At 42.1% G+C, this 23,949-nt stretch overlaps 1 protein-coding gene across 3 annotated transcripts in view; it reads right to left on the minus strand.

Annotated features, from left to right (window-relative positions):
* Positions 1–23,949, minus strand: part of NLN (neurolysin) — a 158,465-nt gene that overhangs the window by 87,762 nt on the left and 46,754 nt on the right. For all 3 annotated transcript variants that reach the window (XM_033930104.1, XM_033930086.1, XM_033930096.1), the window contains exons 4-6: positions 19,421–19,528; positions 4,884–4,986; positions 4,564–4,724 (exon numbers count right to left, since the gene is read on the minus strand). In XM_033930104.1, the coding sequence (XP_033785995.1) occupies positions 4,564–4,724; positions 4,884–4,986; positions 19,421–19,528 (372 nt within the window). The remainder of the gene's footprint in view (positions 1–4,563; positions 4,725–4,883; positions 4,987–19,420; positions 19,529–23,949) is intronic.

The following is a 23,949-nucleotide window of genomic DNA, read 5'->3' on the forward strand; positions in this document are numbered from 1 at the left end:
ACTTGAATGTTCACCTGGCTGCTTTCACCAAGGACAAGCAGGAAAGTCAGTCCTATATGTGAGGATTCTCAAGTGTTGTCTTCAAGCCCCCTTTTTCCCCTTCCTCTTTTTACCAACCCACACGAAGGGTGCTGGGAGAAAGGAGTTAAATGAAACAAAATGTTTTTCCAGTTTGGTAAATATTCAGTAGTTTTTTGGCCACTGCCAGTATTATCTCCAGATATTAAATGCCAGCCTGGACATATGCAGCCAGCTAACACTTAGGCAATATTCAACACTTAACCGCATAAGATAGGACTGCATTTTATGTGATTTTATTTATGCAGTTACCTTAAGCAGTTAGGTGTTGAATATCGGTGCTTAACCACCCACAAACTAGCTGGTTTAAGCTTAGGCACTAACTGTGGATACTCAGTGGCAGTAACCAATTGAGTGCAGCTGAATATCCGCAGTTAGCCCCAGACAAGTGATTTAAACAGTACCTTTGTCACAGCAAATCAATGTACCTTTAAATCCAATCTGCAACAGGAAAATGGGCAATGGATTTGGATTTGATATATTGCCTTTCTGTAACAGCCCAAGCTTAATAGCGTTATAAGAAACAGTTGGGTGGATTTCTTAAAATCCTTGCTTCTGTTTGTATAAAGGAATGTGCCCTTTTTAAAATCCAAAGTGTGTAGGGTGTTTCAGCCCTCTGTGTAAGAAGTCTGGCAACGAAAGCTGGATGAACAATCGGCTGATTCAAGTGAAAAATCAGAACTATTTATAGAAGTTTTGCATGCAGACACAAAACTATTGTTGAAGAATTTTCTGTGATATGGGTCAGTAATGCTTACAGTTCATTTAATTTTCAGTTAAAACTCATTACAATTATGAATGCTACTTTTAACTGTAGTCATTTTAAAATTGCACACATTTATGGGTGCAAAAGAAGGTCTCATCAACTGAATAAGGACTATGCTAAGATCCCATGAAAGGGCAGGTAGTGAAAAAATCCCAAATTGTTGAACAGTGATCCAATGCAGGGTATTCTGCTATTGATTATTTATTCACCTTACATATGCAGGATGGTCAACAGGAAAGGCAAGATTCATATCTTTCCTATTGAAGACTCTGCTATTGCTGGCCCTACTGATTTTTCTGCCCCGTGTCTAGTCCATATTGGAACCTCAGTAAAAGAGAGCCATGAAATTTGTAGAAGGGATGTTTGGTCTCAAAGTTTAGCTCTGATTTAAAAAATACAACCTCCCACTCTCCCACCAGGAAATCCTTCAGCCAGTGATGGCTAAGCCTTTGTAAGAGCCTGGGACATCATGGAGAAGTGAGATCCAATAGGCCACTGAGATAACATTGAAAGGAATTGCAGAGGGGCATGAAAACATGGGAGGCAGGGGAAAGTAGGATATATGTGAGTTTTGATTTTCATCTTGAAGAACAGGAGGCTGCTTGCTTCTAGATTGTTCTTCCAATTTCCCCTAGCCCCATCAGTATGACTTGCTGGGAGAAGTTTGTACATTAGTTTTACAGATGAAGGACTTTCCTAATAGTATATATAGGGCCAGCTCAAGGAGCTGTAGCACCATCAGTCAATGTTTTACTTTTGCACTCCCATCTTGGAGTCATTCTTGTAGTATATATCAAGCAGATACCAGGGTTCATGCCATAAGAATAGCTTCATATTTGAAAGCATCATTTTATTTTTCCAACTGGCTTGGTCCTGGACTCACCCAACCGATTTCTCCAGTTCATGTTTTTTTCCTAAATCCTTTTCTAGTATTTCATTTCCATTTTCTCACTGTCTCCTTCCCTTCTTACAGCTATTACTAATATTGATCCTTTTGATTCATTTTTTTCCCTCTATTTCTCTCTTCTACCATAGCTATGTTTCCTTTCTCCTCCAGTCTTTTATCTCCCTATTTATACTTTTTACGTACTTACCAGATTTCTATTTCCTATTCATACTTCCCTAATCTTCTCAATCCACGTGTCTTGTTCCTTTCTCAGCCTCCTATTTCCCTCTCTTCCTTCAACCATTTCTAGTCATTTCCTTCTTCTAAACGAGTCTCCTTCCACTCCACAGCCTTGTTTATCTTCCTCTGCCTCTCATCCCCTAATCAACCCCAGTTCCTTCCTTGTTCACTCCTCTCCTTCCCACCTCCAATCCCTTATAACTTATCCCCATCCAAGAAATATAAAACAATCTACAGAGTGCAACACCCTGACACAGAGTTAGAGCTTGCAACACGATCATGTTGGTGTTGTGTTATGGATAGCCACTAAGCTGAACAATGTTACAAATAAATTAAAATTAAACAAATCTTAAATTAACAGATAATATGACTTTTAAAAATCTGCAGGAATCACATTTATTCATTTCAAGCCTTTGGCACAGTGACTTAAGATGGGGACTGCTGCTTTAGTACTACATTTGTGTAACTGTATTTAGATGTCAATTTTTGATTATCGTATGGTGTATTTTAGATTTTGGGAGTCAGTTTAGATGCACCATTTGCAATTTAAAAGTATTAATACCATCATTTATCTGTTTTGGTGGCCAAAACATATAAGCCAGTATTTAACAAAAAAGCCATACAAAATATTTAAGCCACCAAAATGTAAAGTATTGGGCCGGTAGAGGTGTGTCGGGAGCAGTATGGGGGAATGTCAAGGGCATCACTGTATCAGTGATGTCTATCCCCAATTATAGATAGTATGCCAATATACTGTATATCTAACACTAGATAAACCCTGGGACCTAGACCACCTTTATATCATAAATAAATACCACTGCAGCATGTCCCTGTGACTGTTTCTATTGGTGCTGACCACAAGAGAGCCGAGAGAGAGTCTGTGAGCCCAACTGCTGTTTATGTCCACTTAGGCCTGTTGTCTGAAACCAGCTACCCCCACACCTTCCAATACCATACTAAATACCCCTTGCTCCTCCCCTGTCTCCTTCCCCTCCTCCTCCCCTTCTCAGGTGCAGCAGGACCCTTCTGTGATCTTGTCTGATTCTCAGTATGTTCATCTTTCTGCCGCTTATACATATGCGATGAGGGTTCCTTTGTGGGACAAAAACTGCTGTTTTGGAGCCAGTACAAGCCTTCCTATGCAGCCTCTACCAGCAATCATAAAATGGCAAGCATGTTTAAATATGCCTTAAAAAATTCCCAAGGCTTAGGGCTGTAAACAATGCTATTTGATACATCTAAGTTTCTAAAATGGTCAGCAGCTCTAAGGGGAAAATTCTCAAAACACATTGTGCCTTTAATGACTGTCGCTAAACCAGTTCCAGCTGGTTTAGCGTGTAAGTATTCTACTGGTCAATTCTCAAAAGGGCTCACCGTGGTCTTTTCTGAGCTTCCTGGCATATGTATTAAAACAAGGTCATTAATATTTAAATGAGTATTCTGGGCAATTCTCTATTATCGCTGGGTGATTCCCTAACCTCACTGTCTTACATTTGCAGACAAAATTTTCTGGCAGGTCTGAGCTGTTCTAGCCTTACTTTCTGGTCAGTGCCTCAGCGCTCATTGGCTCAGGCATCGACAGGAAAGTAAGTAGGAAAGTAAGTAAGAAAGCTCAGCCCTACCAGAAAATTTTGTTTTCCTCCCCTCCCCCAGCAGCCGTTGTCAATCAACGCCCCCCCCCCCAACAGTGGAAGGGATGACCACTCCCTCCCGTCGCTGCCAAGCAACCCACCTGACACATACCCCTCCGGCAACGCGAGGGATGCTCACTCTCTACTGCTGCTGCCGTTGTGCCCCCGATGACTCCCCCGACCAATAGGAAACCTGGGAGAAGAAAAACCATTAACCCACACCTGAGCCTGAGGATTAGAATAAAGCACTCTAACTGCAGTGGAAAACCCCCCCTGTAATACCATAATGATCCAAAACGGTAAACAAAAAGTCTCAAGAGACCTGGTCGAACGCCTTCTCTGCATCATAGCTAATGAGAAGTACTCTACGTATTCCAAAGAAGCCAGAATCATTCTTAAATTCCTCGAAGCATGCCTGCCTTGAACAAAGCCCACTTGTGGCAAAGCTAAAAGAGTAGATAAATAACCTGCCAACCGGTTAGCCAAAATCTTGGCAAAAAATTTTGTTTCCACACAGAGAAAAGAAATCAGACGGTAGGAGGAAGTCTGTTCAGGATCCTTGCCTGGTTTCAACAAAAGTATAATTTCGGCCAAATTAAGTGAATCTGGCAAAGAATCATCCACAACAAAGGCATTGAATGTGCAGGTAAGAACTGGCGCAAATTCTTCAGGTAAAAGTTTGTAAAACTCTGTCCTAAAACCATCCACTCCCAGCGCCTATTTTGGTTTTTTTATCTTGTACCCATTGTTTTTAACTTTGCTAACCGCCTTGATTTGCCTACAATTGTTAAGAAATTTGATATATCAAATACACTAACTGTAACTATAATACATCTGTGACTGAAAATATAGTTTCAACCCATAATCATGTATGAATAGTTTTTGCACCTTGATAGATGACTAGAGCTACCTCAGCCATTTCATAATCATTACTTCACCAACAAAACATAATATACACATACCTCTTTACATCTTGCGTTAAACGCAGCTTCCATTGTCCTTCTGGTTTCAACAACATAACATTTCTTAATTATTGGAAAATAGTGGGGGTACTGTAAGGTAACTTTATATTTGTTGTTTTCGGTCTTCTCTAAACTGTCGATAAAATTGCTTGGAAGGCCTCCTATAAATTACAAAATTTCAGATTGAAATACAATAATCAAATATTGCAGTCATTGGTTTGTACAATATGCTCAATATGATATACATTTTTTGGCATGTTTGCAAATAAAAATTCTCAAATTGCTTAAAAATACAGTAATAGAAAATAATAAATCCTTACCAAGCTCATCCTTAGAAAATGTTAGAAATGTGTTCTCCTCATTCAGATTTTTATTGAAATCTATACAAAGTTCACCAATTTCTTTCTTTATGGATTTGATTTCCTGTATTTGGAGAAATTTAAAAATCACCAACAATCAAATTATAAATTTATATATAAAATTGTTTTCTTACACTAGTCTCATAAGCCTTTGAATTTATGCCTCTAAGAGAACAATCTTAAATTATTAATTTTCCTGTTTTAGACTCTGCCTTTTTTTATTTTTATTTTTAAAGAATGCATAGAAATTATATAAATGTACTCACACACATTAATAATATACATAAAATCAGACTGAATAAGCATGAGTTAGGAAAGTCAGGAAGCCTAATCAATGAACTGAGATGATTTGATTAAGAAAATTAAGAAAATGTCATTAATGTTTAGGTGTTCCCAGGGCATGTAATCAAACTAAAACCTGTAGAAAATTTAACATTCTAATCTAAATAGCCTTGGTTCAAACCCCCAACCCCGCCATGCATTTTTGTTTAGAAAAAGGTGCCAGCTTTGCCTTCCTCCTTTATTACGCCCAAATTTTTGAATATCTGTTGATTTTTCCTATTTATTAATTTCAAGAGAACTGAAATAGAAAAGTGAAGGAAAGAAGATAAATCTTTTATTTTCATATCTTCCTTTCAATTATTATTATTATTATTTTTATTTATAACTTCTTACTTTTACAATCAAGCATAATACAACTTGAAAAAAAATCAAATTCTTCACATTAGAAACAAAATCATAATAAGGAAACAATCTATTTGGTCATTTAGTCCACAATATTAATATTAAAGAAAATCAACAGGTAATTAACCCTTAATGAAATTAGCTTACAGTATAGGGAAGCAGAAAAACTCTTCATTACCTAAAGCCGGTAAAGCAAGTTACACATCATTTGTTACGGGTACTCCTCTTTCCTTTGATTCAATAAATTCTACCAGCTGTTTGGGTTAAAAAAAAAAAAAAGAAAGAAAGAAAATTCTTAGTTTGATAGGTAACAAAAAATTTTACTGGAAATTTTAACAAAAATATTCCTCCCAAGGCCAGGATTCTTGGCCTTAATGCCAAGAATTACTTTCTCTGCCTCTGGGATTTTTGAGACATATCTGGAAATATATGAATTTTAGAACCCAAAAACTGATCATTTAAGTGCCGGAAATACAATTGTAGTATATATTCCCTATCACTTTCCAAAGCTAAGGTAACTAACAGGGTTCTCCTTTCTGTTACAACTTCCAGCGAGCTCTCCAAAAAAGTTAAGTCCATAGCCACCCCTTTATCTCCTTGATTCTCATTAAGAGTAGAAACTCCTAAAGGATTTTTCATCTGAAGGTAATTAACTCTGACGATAAGAGGTAAATTTTCTGGTGGAATACATAGTACTTCTTTGAGGTATTTCCTAACCATCTCTATAGGAAAGATCACAGGGGATTTAGGAAAATTTAAAAGTCTCAGGTTATTTTTTCTCAATTCATTTTCATAACTCTCCATTTTCCTTGAAATATAAGATCTTTCCTTCACCAATTCAAACTCTATCTGTTCCATTTCAGAGAGTTTTGTCTCATGCTTCTCTACTTTTTCTTTTAATTGAGTAATAGTCAATCCTTGTTGTTCCACTTTGGAAAAGATAGTCCCATAGTCAGTCGATAATGTAGAAAAGATAACTTTAGGGTCTCTCGTATGAAGAGAGACTGAACAAATTGCAGCTCTACACTCTCGAGGAACGTAGGGAGAGGGGAGACATGATCGAAACATTTAAGTACCTCACGGGACGTGTCGAAGTGGAAGATGATATTTTCTTTCTCAAGGGACCCTCGGCCACAAGAGGGCACCCGCTCAAACTCAGGGGCGGAAAATTTCATGGCGACACCAGAAAGTATTTCTTCACAGAGAGAGTGGTTGATCATTGGAACAAGCTTCCAGTGCAGGTGATCGAGGCAGACAGCGTGCCAGACTTTTAGAATAAATGGGATACCCATGTGGGATCCCTACGAGGGTCAAGATCAGTGTTCCCTCTAAGGATTGATGAGGTGTGTGCAAAAAAAAATATGCATGAGCGACAAATTACATACTCCACAAATTTATGAGCAGGCGCAGAGGACGCATTTTTAAACAAATGTAGTTTATCCTTGTACTCCTTATGTAATTTTAATCATCTATGGATATGTTTGTATGTTTATTGTTCAAATGGTTTTATTTATTTCCCAAAATTTATTTTTGTTATACACATTGAAAATATTTGATATTGCGTTTAAATCAAAATCTCAATAAACTTGAAACGAGTGCCCATGAGATTGTGGGAGGGTTAAATACTCAAAACTTAGAAGAATAACAATTTACTTAAAGTTTTTGCTTCGCCAGCTTTCTGGTATCTTTACATAATGCAGTGGTGTACCTAGCATATGTAACACCCGGGGCCCATCATTTTTTGGCACCCCCCCCCCCCCATCTGTACGAAAAACGTGATTTTTAGTAACAAGCCACACGTCACACATGAGTACCTAGGAAAAGGCAGCATCTTACATATTGCAGTGAACAGTACATCAATACACCCATTGTAAAACTAAACAAGCCAGACCAGCACAGATCAATCCTACACCGTCAATCCTAACAGAAAACCATGTCTTTCGAACACACAGAACACAGAAAACACCTTCGCCTAGTAAGGAATATGTAATCACAAACTAACCCCTCCCTCTTTTACAAAACTGTAGTGTGGATTTTAGCTACGGAGGTAACAGCTCTGATGCTCATAAAATTCTGAGCATCAGAGCTGCTACCACCAAGGCTGGTGCTAAAAACGCTTCACAGTTTTGTAAAAGGGGGGATAAAATAAAAATACATAGACAAAGGTTAAATTGAACCAGCAAGAAGCTGGACTCTGCATACAATGCTTCACAGAAACAGTGACACATGTCTCCTAAAGCAATAAATAAATAGAAATTTTTTTCTACCTTTGTCTTCTGTGGTTTCTCCTTTCCTCATCTTCTTGTAACTCTCTTCCTTCCATCCACTGTCTGCCGTCTCTCTTCCCCTATATGGCATCTTCTCTCCTTCTATGCCCCTTCCAGAAACTGTATGCCTCCCCCTTCCATCTCTCCTTTCACCCCATTGGTCTGGCATCTCTCTCCTCGCCTTCCCTCTCCCACACCTCTCCTCATAGTCTGGTATCTCCCCTTCCCTGATTCTCTGGCATCTCTCTCCTTTCCTTTTCTTCCATCTTTCGCTCCCCCTCCATGCTCTCACATCTCCCCCTTCCTTTTCCCTTAGACTGGCATACCTTCCTCCTACGCTCCAAGCCCTGGCATCTCCTTTAATTCCCTCCCTCATCTTCCTTCTCCCTCCAGCTGGGTACCGCAACACTCTTCCCTGCAGCTCTGCACTTCCCCACAATTGCCATGCTTCGGTTCCTCTTCTTCCTTCCTTCCTCCCCCCCCCCCCCGCGGGACCCTGCGGCACCATCAACTCTTACTCCCTCTAATGTCGGCCCTGCAGCTCCAGACTTCCTCGCACCTTCTCCCCTCCCCCTTTGGATCGCTATTATTTTAAATGTTATAGCCGCGGAGCTGTATCCATCAGTGGAGATGTCTAACCTCGGCCTGCCCCGGAACTCTTACTGCAGCAGCCGCCCGTCTAGGCAGGAACAGGAAGTCACTGTTGCAGTAAGAGTTCCGGGGCAGGCCGAGGTTAGACATCTCCACTGATGGATACAGCTCCGCGGCTATAACATTTAAAATAATAGCGATCCAAAGGGGGAGGGGAGAAGGTGCGAGGAAGTCTGGAGCTGCAGGGCCGACATTAGAGGGAGTAAGAGTTGATGGTGCCGCAGGGTCCCGCGGGGGGGGGGGGGGGGAAGGAAGGAAGAAGAGGAACCGAAGCATGGCAATTGTGGGGAAGTGCAATCCCCCCAATGCGTCCCCTTACCTTACCTCCCCTTACCTTTGCGACGCGTGTGTGCGCTGTGAAGAGAAACTTGTGCGCTGCGATGTAATATTTTGTGCGCCAGCGCAGGCCAGCGCAGCTTAGCGGGAACACTGTCAAGATAATAAAATTGGGTCATTAGGGCATAGACAGGGGGTGGGTAAGCAGAGTGGGCAGACTTGATGGGCTGTAGCCCTTTTCTGCCGTCATTTTCTATGTTTCTATGTTAGATTAGCATCCATAACTGATATGGCTTGCCAAAGTGCCTCCAAATCTATCTTTGTGGGCTTTTCCAACAGCCCAAATTGTAAGATGGACCTTCCTGAAGCACCTCTCACCTCTACACTGGTTCCGGGTCTTTGTTGAACTTCTCCCTACACTCCTTCTCCTCACGAGGCAAGTGCTGGGCTCCCTCCTAAGCTGGGATCAGAAGATTCCATCCTGGAACTCATCAGCCCCAGCTTTCCTTCCACTAGTGTGCTTCCGGGTTGGGGTGGTATTATCCGCTGCTCCGGGCTCAATGACGCCCTTCCTGCTTGCAAGGGTTTGCCCGAAAAAAATCTAGATCTTCCCCTTAATAAGTACAGCTTAGTCATCCGAGTGAGAAAAAGCCTCCGCAATTGTTGTTTGGACCAAACACTGCTTGGCTACCACCGCTGGAGGGTTAGAACGGAGGGCTCCCTTTCTCTTCTCCATGTCTCCCGACTAGGGAAGATATCAGGCAGTGTCAACCAGACAAGATAACGGAGTTCCCCTCTCAGGCGTCTGCTTCCGACGCCATCTTGATTTTCTCCTTTTCAATTATTTTTTAAAACTCTCTTTCATCTCAGTGTTTTCTTTTTTCCTGCCCTAGCTTACTTCTCGAAAAGCACAGTTACTTACCGTAACAGGTGTTATCCAGGGACAGCAGGCAGATATTCTTAACGCATGGGTGATGTCACCGACGGAGCCCCGGTATGGACCTTTTTAACTAGAAAGTTCTAGTTGGCCGCACCGCGCATGCGCGAGTCGACGGAGGAGTGCGTGGTCCCCAGTTAAGATAAGCCAGCTAAGAAGCCAACCCGGGGAGGAGGGTGGGACGTAAGAATATCTGCCTGCTGTCCCTGGATAATACCTGTTATGGTAAGTAACTGTGCTTTATCCCAGGACAAGCAGGCAGCATATTCTTAATGCATGGGTGACCTCCAAGCTAACAGAGAGGGAGGAGGGATGGTTGGCCATTAGGAAAATAAATTTTGTAACACAGATTGGCCGAAGTGTCCATCCCGTCTGGAGAAGGCATCCAGACAGTAGTGAGTAGTGAACGTGTGAACTGAGGACCAAATGGCAGCCTTGCAGATTTCCTCGATGGGCGTGGAACAGAGGAAAGCCACAGAAGCAGCCATAGCTCTGACCCTGTGGGCCGTGACAGCACCTTCCAGTGAGACACCGGCCCGAGCATAACAGAACGCAATGCAGGCAGCAAGCCAGTTGAAAAGCGTCCTTTTAGAAACAGGACGACCTAGACGGTTAGGATCGAAGGTCAGAAAGAGCTGAGGAGACGAGCGGTGAGCCCTGGTACGGTCAAGGTAGTATGCAAGGGCACTGAGAAGAACCTGAGGGCAGAGAAGGTGCTGGAAGGCCTTGAGAGCATAGAACATGGCTCTGAGTTCCAGGAAATTGATGTGATGTTGACGCTCCTGAGGGGTCCAGATTCTCTGGGTGCGTAGATCTCCCAGGTGAGCTCCCCACGCATAGGGGGAGGCATCCGTGGTTATGATCATGGAGTGAGGGGGTAGATGAAAGAGTAGACCCCTGGAAAGATTGGAGGAGTTCAACCACCATTGAAGAGATTGCTGTCACAGAGATGGGATGAGAAAAAGGATCCGTGGTCTGTGACCATTGGTTGGCTAGAGTCCACTGAGGTGTCCTGAGGTGGAGTCGCGCCAGAGGAAGTACATGGACTGTCGAGGCCATGTGGCCCAAGAGGACCATCATCTGTCGAGCTGGGATGGTTTGATGAAGGAGCACCTGACGACAGAGGTGGAGCAGGGTCCGGTGTCGGTCGAAGGGGAGAAACGCCCTCATCAGAGTGGTGTCGAGAACTGCTCCGATGAACTGAAGTCGCTGTGTGGGAAGCAGATGCGACTTGGGGTAGTTGATCTCGAACCCCAAGAGATGGAGGAAAGAGATGGTGTGATGAGTGGCTTGCAGCACAAGTGGAGACGTAGTTGCTTTCACCAACCAATCGTCCAAGTAGGAGAACACCTGGAGGTTGTGAGACCTGAGGAAGGCCGCTACCACAATAAGGCACTTGGTGAACACCCTGGGCAATGATGCGAGGCCAAAAGGTAGTACCTTGTACTGATAGTGGCGGTGCTGAATCTGAAAGCGGAGGTAGCGACGTGAATTCAGATTGATGGGGATGTGAGTGTAGGCCTCTTTGAGGTCCAGGGAACATAGCCAGTCATGTTGAGAGAGAAGAGGGTAAAGCGTGGCCAGGGAGAGCATTCTGAACTTCTCTTTGACCAGACACTTGTTGAGGTCCCTGAGATCGAGGATGGGGCGGAGGTCTCCTGTCTTCTTGGGAACCAGGAAGTAGCGGGAGTAGAATCCCTGACCCCTTTGGTCCGGAGGCACCTCTTCGATGGCATTGAGAAGAAGGAGGGATTGGACCTCCCTCAGGAGGAGGGGGGTTTGGGAGGAGTGAGAAGCAGACTCTATGGGAGGATTGTCTGGTGGAAGAGTCTGGAAGTTGAGAGAGTAGCTGTGGCGAATGATGTTGAGGACCCATTGATCTGATGTGATGACCTCCCGATAGGCTGAGGAAGAGGCAATGATGTTGGGAGACTGGCTATGCCCTGGAGAAAAGAGTCAAAAGGGCTGAGATGGTTTTGACGGAGGTAGAGGCTTGGCAAGTTGGTGAGACTGAGAGCGAGCCTGAGTTTGATGTTGTTGCCGAGGTCGGCGTGGCTGCTGTTGAGGCGGGTTGAGAGGTCTGGCCGAGAACCTGCGCTGGTAGGAAGACTGCTGTCTGTAGGTGCGAGCAGGTGGAGTCTTCTTTTTAGGTTTAATCAGAGTGTCCCACCTGGTCTCATGTGCTGAGAGTTTCTGGGTTGTTGAGTCCAGGGACTCTCCGAAGAGTTCATCGCCCAGACAAGGTGCGTTAGCCAGGCGGTCCTGGTGGTTAATGTCTAGGTCAGAGACTCTCAGCCATGCCAAACGGCGTATGGCCACCGCCATGGCAGATGCGCGAGAGGTCAGCTCAAATGAGTCGTAGATGGAGCGAACCATGAATTTCCTGAGTTGGAGGAGGCTGGAAATATGTTGCTGGAAAAGAGGGACCTTACGTTCAGGAAGATATTTCTGTAAGGAGGAGAGCTGTTGCACCAGATGCTTCATGTAGAAGGAGAAGTGGAAGGTGTAGTTGTTGGCTCTATTGGCTAACATGGCATTTTGGAAAAGGCGCTTACCATATTTATCCATGGTTTTTCCCTATCTGACAGGAGGGGTGGAGGCATATACACTGGAACCCTGAGATTTTTTTAAAGTAGATTCCACCAGGAGGGACTCGTGGGGCAATTGAGGTTTGTCAAACCCTGGGATTGGAATAACCCGGTACAAGCTATCCAATTTACGAGGGGCTCCAGGAACCGTGAGGGGAGCTTCCCAGTTTTTATAGAAAGTTTCCCGTAAGATGTCGTGGACGGGCAACTTCAGAAATTCTTTGGGAGGTTGCTCAAAGTCTAGGGCATCGAGGAAAGCCTGAGACTTTTTAGAGTCGGACTCTAAGGGAATGGAAAGAGCTGCTGACATCTCCCTAAGGAATTTGGAGAAAGAGGATTGCTCTGGTTTGGAGACGGTGTCGGTCATGGAGGGTTCTTCATCGGTTGATGAAGCGTCCTCCTCGGTACCGTGAGGGGAGTCTTCCCACAAATCTGGGTCCCTAACGTCGGGGTGCGTACGTTTGGACATCGGTGTGGAGGGCTCGGCATGGCGGGTCTTTGAAAGAGATTTGCCTGAGCGCACCGAGGCGGTACCGGGTGAGGAAGACCGATGTCATTCCTGGGACCGGACAGGGTCGGCAGCATCACGGGTAGGTGTTTCTGCCAAGAGCACCAGCATGGAAGTATTAATCGGTACCGAGGGGGTCGACACCGATGGGACAGTGTGAGGCTCGGACCGGTCCTGTACCGGAAGGTGCGGTGCCAGCAACGCCGGCAACAGTTGTTGGAGCTGTTGTTGCAGCTGCTCCTGTAACTGTGTTTGGAGTATGGCCGCGATGCGGTCGTACAGGGGAGGCACCGGTACCGCTTTTTTCTTCTTCGGTACCATAGGTGCCGCTCTACGCTCCGGCAATGAGGAGGCCGATGATGAGGCACTCACCGAGATCGGAGCGGAGCGTTTGCGGGGCCGGTGCGGTGCCGGGAGGGCCGGTGTCGCAACTGTGGCAGGAGGGCGCTCAAGGGAAGTGGGAGGCTTCTTAGCCGGCTTACCTGGGCCCAACGACCCCGAGGAAGGGTCCGGTGGTGTCGATGTCGTCGGTGCCGACTTTTGTGGTGCCGTCGACGTCGCAGCCGGTTCCATGGCAGATCCGGTACCAAACAAAATATTTTGCTGGATCTGCCGATTTTTCAAAGTACGCTTTTTAAGGTGCCCGATGCTCTGGACCCAAGCACTGGAGGCACCAATTGTGTGGGTCAGTGAGGGAGATCGGGCGTGCACACCGCTGGCACTTCTTAAAACCCGGTTGAGGGGGCATGAAGGGAAACACGGCCTCCGCAAAATTGAATCCGGAGGCCTGTATGTTGGCAACAGGCCCCGCCGGGGCCGGCCTGAAAAAATAAGGAAAACTCGACGATTTTTTTTTTTTTTTTTTAAACAAAAATAAGGGAATCCGATAAGAAAAATAGGAAAAAAGTGAGAAAATACGTGAGCGGGAAGGCAAAAATTAGTTTTTCAACGGCCATTGAAAACACATGCATCTTCTTCGCTCCGCGGAAACGAAGAAACTGGGGACCACGCACTCCTCCGTCGGGCGGGAAGGCACTCGCGCATGCGCGGTGCGGCCAACTAGAACTTTCTAGTTAAAAAGGTCCTTACCGGGGCTCCATCGGTGACGTCACCCATGCGTTAAGAATATGCTGCCTGCTTGTCCTGGGATAATTCTACCTCTTGCCAGTCCATCTTTCTATGTATCATCTTCTTACACCATAAATGCTGTCTCAAATTTTCCCCTCTCTTAAGTCTGGTTTGTCTATACCAGGCTTATCCAACCTGGCCCATCATGTGTTTTCTGGCCTTCAGAAGCTTGGTAATTCATGTGGTCCTTATAGCAAGTTTCCCTTTTCCCCACTATGACTCAGATCTCTGTAAGTTTGAGCCAAGTTAGTGTTGGAAATTTGAATTGGTCTGACCGTTTAAAGTCTTGTGAGACTTGAAACCATGAGACCAACCTTAACTTCCAGAACTATGCAGTTCAGAGTTGCAGAGAGGCGAAAGCAGGAAGCCCAATGTTTGTTCTGCAACTGAAGCCAAGCAAGGGGACATAGACATAGACTGGGGGGAAGAGAGAGCGAGAGAGAGAAGCACTGTACAAACAAACAGCAAAATACAATGGTGCATGTTTTGACTCTCTGAATGTTACATAACTATCCAATTGATGCTGATGATGATCTGACATTTTGGATAAATAAGCAATAGATCTGGCCAAAACTAGCAAAAGTTGCATGGGGAATCCTGTGCATACCAGCACATTTTCAGATAGGACATTCTCTATTGCAGAAAGGACTGTGTAAGAAGGGAGAGCTAGACTGAATTCAGAGTATGTGGATGATTTGTTGCTCATCCATGAAGTAAAATATCAGAATAGTTAAAGTATAGGTTGTGCTAGTATAGGCTGGTGCTTCATAGCTGTTAAATTGTAAAGTATGTTGTTCCCTTTTTATATGTTAATTAAAAAAACATACAAAATTGTACCTGTTTGAGGCTTGTATGGATGCTGGGAATGGAGCTTGTGGGGATGGGGTAAATCTTTTCCCCGCATTATTCTCTAATGTGTAGTTCTTTCAGTTGTAGAAACTGCTACTGGTGTTAAACAAGTAGGGACAGCATGTAGACCAAGATTCATGAAATTCTTTCCAATCCCTCAATGTTTCTATGATGCTTCTCTCATAAAAATGAATTAGAGGACTTTATTTCACCAGATCCCCCACTCAGATCTGGCCCATTTTGGTTTTTCTGCCTTGCCAAAATTAGTCCCAGTCTAAAATTTTCAGATCTACTTTATCCCCCAGGCAGACAGATGGCAGGCATTCTTGCCCTGTTATATATAATTTCTTTCTATAATTGCATTTGGTTGGAAAGAATAAATTTATAATAGTCGTTAGTCCCAATAAATAGTGATGAAAGGAAAATTCAATGAGAAGAATCCCTGATGAACGAAGGGATTATCGAATTCATAGGCTGTAGAAAAAAATCTACAAATTGAGACACTGGTTCCAACACAGAAAATTTGGTTGAAACAATCGGTCTCCAAGGGTTTTTTGGAGATCTTTATGGACTTTAGGGACGAAATAAATTTGTGGAGTAGTAGGATGTTTTTCCATTAGGAACGCTGCTGCTTTCTTTGCAAGCATCCCCCTCTTCAACACGGGTTCCACTAGTCCCTTAATTTCCAAATGTAAAGCCTCCGTGGGAACATTCGTCAATTTTTTGCATACTCTCTCATCTGACAATTGTCTACATGCCTCGATGTTATATTGATTTCTCGATTGTATAACTGTAGCTCACCCCTTGTACACCTTAAGGATCACTATATCTTTGCTTTCCATCAATTGGTGCAAAGCTTGAAACTGGCTTTTGGTAGTATTGTACCTATGATACTGTTGAGAAAAATTAATCTCCATAATGCTAATATCATTCAGTACTAGATCATTAAGCCATCTATTATCAGGTTCTTCTTTTTTTTTTAATTATTTATTCATTTTCAAACATACAATAAGTGCATCAATATAATAAAACAAATAAATCATAAATATATCACTTAATAATCATCAAGAGTACACATAAAATTCTATTAACTCCCACCCTCCCCATCCCTTCCTGTTATATAATCAAATACATTGTACAATATACAATAATAAAATAATAAAGTTATCCCCCCTCCCCCTTCATAATTGAACCTGTAAATCAAGGGGGAAAAAAATCATTTAATCATTGCAATATTTTGTTAATGGCTCCCACACATCTTGAAATTTTCTAAAACACCCTCACTGTATTGCAATATGTCTTTCCATTTTATATATATGACATAGGGAATTCCACAAAAATGTATAGTTTAGTCTACTCCAGTTTTTCCAATTGTATGTAATTTGTTGAATGGCAACCCCAGTCATTATAAGTAATAATTTGTTATTATTTGAAGAAATCTGACTTTTTGCTCTCATTGCCATACCAAACAACACAGTATCATATGACAATGCCACTGGATTGTCTAATAAACAATTATCAGGTTCTTTATGGAGATGTCTACTGATGATTGTGTAAAGCACAAAAGCACTTTACTAAAAATATAATGAGAAAAAAAAAAGCAGATTCAATGATGATATATATGCCCAAAAGAAATCATTCAGCTGTGTTCAGGCTGGAGGAGGCATACCTGAAGAAACTGCTAAAAAAAATATTTAGAATCACGATGGTTTGGAATTTCACTGCTTGGGTATTGCTCGTTGGATTTCATTTTTTCCATAGCAGTTTTTGAAAAAATTGTGCGGCTTTTGAATTGTTACCATTCTCTAGTTTGAATCAGTGTGTTATCCTGGTGGAAGAGAACTTTCTTCTTGGCTAAATGATAACATTTCATCTTGATTTCGATGCTTAGACATTGTAATAAATCAGCATAGTATTTGTCATTAATGTTTTTTCCCTTTTCCAGATAGTCATAAAAAAATTATCCCATGGAAATCCCAAAAGATGGTCACCATCACCTTTTTAGCTAACAGAGCTGTTTTTGCTTTCTTCAGAGTGGTTTATCTCTTTTAGTCCATTGTTTGGATTGTTGTTTTGTCTCAGGAGTACAGTGATGAACTCTAGTCTCATCCACAATCACAAAACGTCACAATAAGTCATTCTCATTGCACTTAAAATGCTCAAGACAAGTTTTTAAAATGTACAATCAAATTCATTTTTGGGAAACAGTTAGCAAATGTGGCACCCATCATGCACTCAACTTCCTCATGCCTAAATATTCATGTAAGATGATGTGTACACATTCTGATGAAATGCTAGCAGCCTCTGCTATCTCGTTTAGGGTCAATCGGTGATCTACTCATCACAATTCAGTGAACTTCATCAACCATTTCATCAGTTGTTGCTGTTTCTGGATGTCTGGCCACGTTTAAACTTAGCAGTCCATGCTTTCACCTTTGAAAATGAAGGAGATACATCACCATACACTGTGATTTTCAGTAGGCGATTATCCCTTCAAATTAAGGAATTTTATCACAGCACAATACTCAGCTTTGTCCACAGCTATAGAACTGTGATGCTAATCTTGCTCTTTTTCTTGGTCAGGCTGGTAACTTTTCAATTGACCCTCATAATATACAATTCAAAACATATAAAATCAAAACAATAACAGATACAAACAAGATGTAATGGAATTCAGTCTTCAGAGCTTTAATGCATCCAAGGAGTATATGCTTGGTTTGCACATACTCCCATGTATTATTCCCCACATACAACCCCTTTTATAGCTCAAGATCTTAAGTCAGTGGTCTCCAACTTGCTTCCTGTAAAGGGCCACAATGTGAATACAAGAAAACAGAGGGCCACCAAAAGATTTCAAGTTTACACATACTATTAATTTTGTAAACTGCCTTGACCTGCTTAATCAGCCTAGGTATTAAACATTAAAAAATAATAACATTGATTCTACAACACTTCAAGGATATATTTTAAAAACTCACTTTATTTTTGATTGTCAAAAGTAGAAAATTCCATAAATGAGACACCTGAGTAACACACTTAAGAGATTGTTTGCAGTTATTATATCAAGTGGGCAAGATTGAAATTAATCCACATACAGAATTTGAAGAGCATTTCAGCCAACTGTTTGAGGGCCACAAAGTAGGAATTCAGGGGTCACATGTGGCTCCAGGACTGCACGTTAAGAGACCACTGTCTTAAGTCATGCTGTCTCTCATTAAACCATATGGTGCTCATTTAAAAAAAATAAAGATGTCCAAATAACGGCATGAACTGGCACTTGAATGTTTTATTCAACAAAATGTCTACATGCCTATTTTTGAAACCAAGTTTTTAGAAGTCTTGCAGGTCATTCACCCTCCATGATGTCTAAATGTTAAGGGGCATGTTTTGGGTGGACTTAGCATTTGGATATTTTGTAGGGATAATCAAACATTTCCCAAGACGCCATTTAGAAGTCCGGAGGAAGACCTGTTTTAAAAGCATCTAAGGGCCAAAAAGGTACCCAAACTACTCCCCTCCACTCCCACAGTTGTCACTGACCCCCTACCACCCCCCAAAGATTTGAAAGAAACAGTATATAACCAGCCTCTGTAACAGCTGCAGATATAATAATAGCTTTATTTATAACCTGTCATACCTTTTCAGTTCAAGACGGTGTACAACAAGAAGTGCTGTAAGGACAGCAAGGTAACATCAATTAGAATTGGGGAGGGGTAGAAAGACAGTTATGTGATGAGGTGGCATAGGGTAGGAGGAAGAGATGTGTAAGATGAGGTAGGTGTCGCGCAGATTTGGAGGATCAGGTAAATTTGTCGAATAGGTGGGTTTTGGGTGATTTTCTGAAAGAGTGGTATGTTAGAGAGTTACTCCTATTTATCATTTCTATAGTAGTGCTAGATGTATGCAGCGCTGTACTTTAAAACATGCAAGAAAATCACTGCTCAGTAGAGCTTACAATTTAATGAAACAGAGAAACAGTACAAGTAGGGGGTTATGGAGTTTCTCAGGCATGGTTGCTTTACAAGTGAGTGAGGGTTAAGTGTTAAAAGCAATATATCTTAGTAGATTAGCATATAGCTGTGTGGAACAGACTGGGGGCAGTGTATTGAACCACATATCCCACCCTACCCACTACATTTATGGTGAAAAGTATGAGTCCATCAAAACCCACCATATAAGTGATAAAGCTGTAAGGTCTATTGGGGTGGTAGACAGGCGGGTACAGGTTTTGGGGAAGTTTTGGAGGACTCACCTTTCACTATAAGGGGGTTAGGGTGACATGCATACCTGGCACCCTTTATGTGTTCACAGCAACGCCAACTATGGTACCTTAATGCTTTATTGGAATGTCTGTGTGGCCAGTCTATTAAAATGCTGGCTCCTGCAATGTCAAAATGGGCTTGTTTTGGACATTTTGATTTTTGAAAATGGCCAAAAAAGGTAGACATCCTAAAGGCCAGGACATAGAGATGGGCCATTTTTGAGAAAATGGATGTCTTGCGATTTCGAGTCATTTTGCTGCCCTGATTTTTAGAAATCTTGAAGGAGACGTCCAAAGTTAGACTTAGACATCCTATCAAAAATGGTCCTCCACATAAATAGGTACTTACATTCTGTACTTCTTTAGGAAGATGGAGGCCATTCCTCTTCCCCATTTGAACAGACTTTTCCATGTATCGCTTCACTTCAGGATGTATGTGTTCAGGATCACATGTTTGCTGAAATGATAAATGGTATAACTAGTCCCATTCTATAGGGAAATGCTTAAAGAAACTCCTTGATAAAGCTTTGTTTTTGTCTCATCAATAGATGCAGACAATAATACAAAGTAGATGTTATTCCCAATCAAATTTGCATTAAATAGAGCTATTAACTATGCTCTAAGGCAGTGGTTCTCAACCCTGTCCTGGGGACCCCCCAACCAGTCGAGTTTTCAAGACATCCCTAATGAATATGCATGAGAGAGATTTGCATATAATGGAAGTGACAGGTATGCAAATCTGCAAATTCATTAAGGATGTCTTGAAAACCCGACTGGCTGGGGGGTCCCCAGGACAGGGTTAAGAACCACTGCTCTAAGGTAATAAATGCTCTGCAATACTATGGTTTAAGGTGCTGAAGGGAATAGCTGACCATTTCAAACTCAAGATCATCAAAATCAGAACTACCTTCAATAACTCAACTACCATACTCAACGAGTTAATAACTACCCCCACAACAGAAGAAGCCATAACAGCAGATAGAACATGGACCACCTTCCCAACTCTACAATGGCCTGAACTGAACCGACTATATAAAAAATACAGCCACACCTCATGCGAATTGAACAACTGCCCATCGTATCTACTCACAAATGCCTTCCCTAAATTCAAAACCAGCCTCATGCAGTGGATACAAAGCACTCTCATAGAAGGCCAATTCCCACAAGATCTAGGAGAGATCATAATCACACCCATATTGAAAGACCAAAAAGGCCCTGTAGACACACCTACCAACTACAGACCGATCGCTTCAATCCCACTCTATGTCAAGCTGATTGAAGGACTCGTGGCTCAATACCTCTCTAACTACCTAGCAGACCACAATATACTTCACTCATCCCAATCAGGATTTAGATCTTACCACAGCACGGAAACTCTACTAGCAACACTACTGGACATAGCCCGACAACACCTCAGTAAAGGTCACAGGATCCTAATTATCCAACTAGATCTTTCCGCAGCCTTTGATCTAGTGGATCATACCATACTACTCCAGATACTTGACGCAATAGGGATCTCAGGGGTGGTGTACAACTGGTTCCAAGGATACCTTAAAACAAGAACTTACAGAGTTAAGATAAACGACACGAAATCCAACACATGGTCTAATCCATGTGGAGTCCCTCAGGGCTCTCCACTTTCGCCCATTCTATTCAACCTCTACATCTCTTCCCTTGGTACCACTCTAGACAACCTAAACGTAACATCCTTCAGTTACGCAGACGACATAACTATCCTCCTCCCCTTCGAAACCCAAGACAACTCCGCTACTGGACACTTGGAAACAATACTGGACGAAGTAGAAAAATGGATGACAAACCACAAATTAAAACTAAACTTGGATAAAACCAAATTCTTAATGCTTGAAATGGACAAAATCCCATCCATATCAGACCTGGAAATCAAAACTACCAAATACCCAATCCAGACCTCCCTCAAAATCCTGGGAGTGCTGATAGATAGATGCTGCACTATGCAGACTCAAATCAACAAAACTACCCAAAAAGCATTCTTCACAATGCGCAACTTACGAAAAATAAGGAAATTCTTCGACAAAGAACACTACAGGATCATTGTTCAATCCCTGGTACTAGGACTTGTGGACTACTGCAATATCCTATATCTACCATGCCCTACAAAAATGATCAAAAAACTACAGACCATTCAGAACACGGCTCTCAGACTAATCTATTCCCTCGGAAAATATGACCACATAACTAACGCCTACCTAGACTCACATTGGCTACCGATCAGAGCCAGAATCCAATTCAAACTATACTGTCTAATCTTCAAAGTACTCAACGGTACAGCACCTGCCTATCTAATCGATCGCCTACACCGGAACCTTCCACCCAGAATAAGAAGAACACTGACACCATTCTCATACCCACCACTCAACGGCACTCATCGTAAAAAGCTTTACGATAACCTCATAGCAACGCATGCAGCAAAACTCGAACCCTCCATAACCAGATTATTAACCTCAACATCTGACTTCAAAGCATTCCGCAAAGAACTCAAAACGCTACTTTTCAAAAAGCATATTCATAACACCTAATCTCCTCTTCCACATACACCGACCAGGTTACCCACTCCCTGACACCAAATCCTCAACCGACCAAAAACCGGAAAAAGATTTGATATGTAATGTAATATAACTGCTCTCATCCAATGTTACCAAGTCTATACTCATTCTGTAACTATGTCTTACCCTAAATGTCATGTACCCTCCTGGAAATGTCCAGCTTCTTCTTATGTAATCCGCTTTGAACCGCAAGGTACAAGCGGAATAGAAATCACTAATGTAATGTAATGTAATGTAATGAATAGAAATATATTTCTGACAGAAATAAAGACCAAAGTAAATCTGTTCTTACCAAGTTAAAAAGTGACCAAATGTAGTATTTCACAACCTTTTCAAGCTCAAGGCACACTGGCCTGCATGAAGTGTTGACTTGGCAGAGGATTCATACAATCAAAAGAAAAGCTAGAGAAACACAAAGTCCCACCAAAAGCTGAAGGGCTCAAAAGAAATGACTTAGGAGGAGTGAAGATACCTTTTGCAATGTGTTTGCTGTACAAGTCAGGGCCCAGATCCCCTTGACCTATGATACATGCTAGTTGTAAATTCGCAATCTCTGGGGTATATGCTGCATTAAAGAAGAAAAAAGCCATGTGTAGACACACATGCTTAGAGAGAATCTCCTGTACATTTAAGAGCCACGGCTGCTGTCTGTTGTTGAGATGAAGTGCTGAGTATAGAGCCCATGAGCTTGTCTAGACATGAGCATCAGGCAATACTGACTTTTTCCTGTGGAACCCAATCAGGTGTGTTGGCATGAAGGCTGGGAAGCACTGGCCTATTGGTTAGAGCAGCAGGCCAAGATGCAGAGAAGCTAAAATTCAAATACCTTTTTCCCCCTCTTAGGCTCTTCATGACCTTGGAAAAGTCTTATGTATCAAGTTACAGGTCAATATTCAAAATAATTTAACCGACCAGGAACAGCTCTTGGCTGGTTAAATCGTTTGTTCAGGGTTAACCGGTTATATTCAACAGCACTTACTGTTTATACTCGAATATAAACTGAGATTTTTGGGATTCAAAAATGGGGGTGTCGGTTTATATTCGGGTCAGCACTGACCCCCCCCCCCCCCTCCGTCCCAAATCTGTTACATGCCTTTGCTAGGCTTGTGGTAAGATCTGGTGGTCCGCGGTGGGCTGGTACACACACAGTATATACACACACACACACATATATATATGGTGAAATCCTAACTGGCTATGGGGGCTTGCAGGTCCATTGGAATATTAACATTGGACTGCAGGTCTTCAACTCCATTATCAAAGAGAAACACCATACAGGTCAAGGAAGAAAACATGCTTGCTTTTACACTGGAAAAGAAGTTTGCATAATCATCATGTTGCCACAATAAAACATAATTACAAACCACAAACAATTTTGTTTTCTTCAGATCAGTACGTGTACTAAAATGCTACACTAAGGGCCTCTTCTATTAAAGTGTGCTAGCAGTTTCTAGCGCGGGGAGTCGCGCTGCTCCCGATGCTCACAGAGTTCCTATGAGCATCGGGAGCAGTGCAGGCCATTCAGCGTGGCTCTCTGCACTAAAAACTGCTAGCGCAGTTTAATAGAAGAGGGGGTAAGTATCAATGGCTTTTAATCCTATTTTAAAATATTAGTGTAAGTAAATAGAAAGAAGAGCAACTGTTATAATATAAAAAACATACGACAAAAGATCTCTGCTTATGCTGGAAAAAAACAAAAGGATCCTTATAAAAGATCTTAAGGAAGTAAATAAGTTATTTTTATCTCCTGTGCATGCATAGTAATGCATTATATATTTAGAAATCTATACAACAACATTTTGGCAGAGAAAATTGGTTGAACTGGACTGAGGTGATGTGTTGAATGTACAGCAGAGAGTTAACAAAAAAATAAAACAGGAAATAATTATGCTACCCCCTGGCATCCAACTATTTTCAGTTGTCACTTATTAACCTTTGTTTTTGTTTTGTACCGTTTCTTTTTTTAACCTACAAGCTCTTTTCTTTTTTTTTTTTTTTTAATTTCTTTATTCATTTTAAAGCCATAAGTAAGTGCAAAATAAAATACAATCATATAATTCTATAAAAGCACTTAAATACAATTACAATTATAATCTAAGACAAAAAGATTATCACCCCCCCATAATTATATCTAAGAACTACACTCTAATTGAGAATTGAAAAATACATTCCAACCCCCCTCCCCCCACCCACCCTGGACGTGTACGACCAAAGGGCATAATCAGCAATCACTTTGCAAAATTTTGTCAATGGCTCCCAAATCTTCAGAAACTTCTTATAATATCCCTGATGT

This window comes from Geotrypetes seraphini, chromosome 1 (genome assembly GCF_902459505.1).
Source record: "Geotrypetes seraphini chromosome 1, aGeoSer1.1, whole genome shotgun sequence".
NCBI lineage: Eukaryota > Metazoa > Chordata > Amphibia > Gymnophiona > Dermophiidae > Geotrypetes > Geotrypetes seraphini.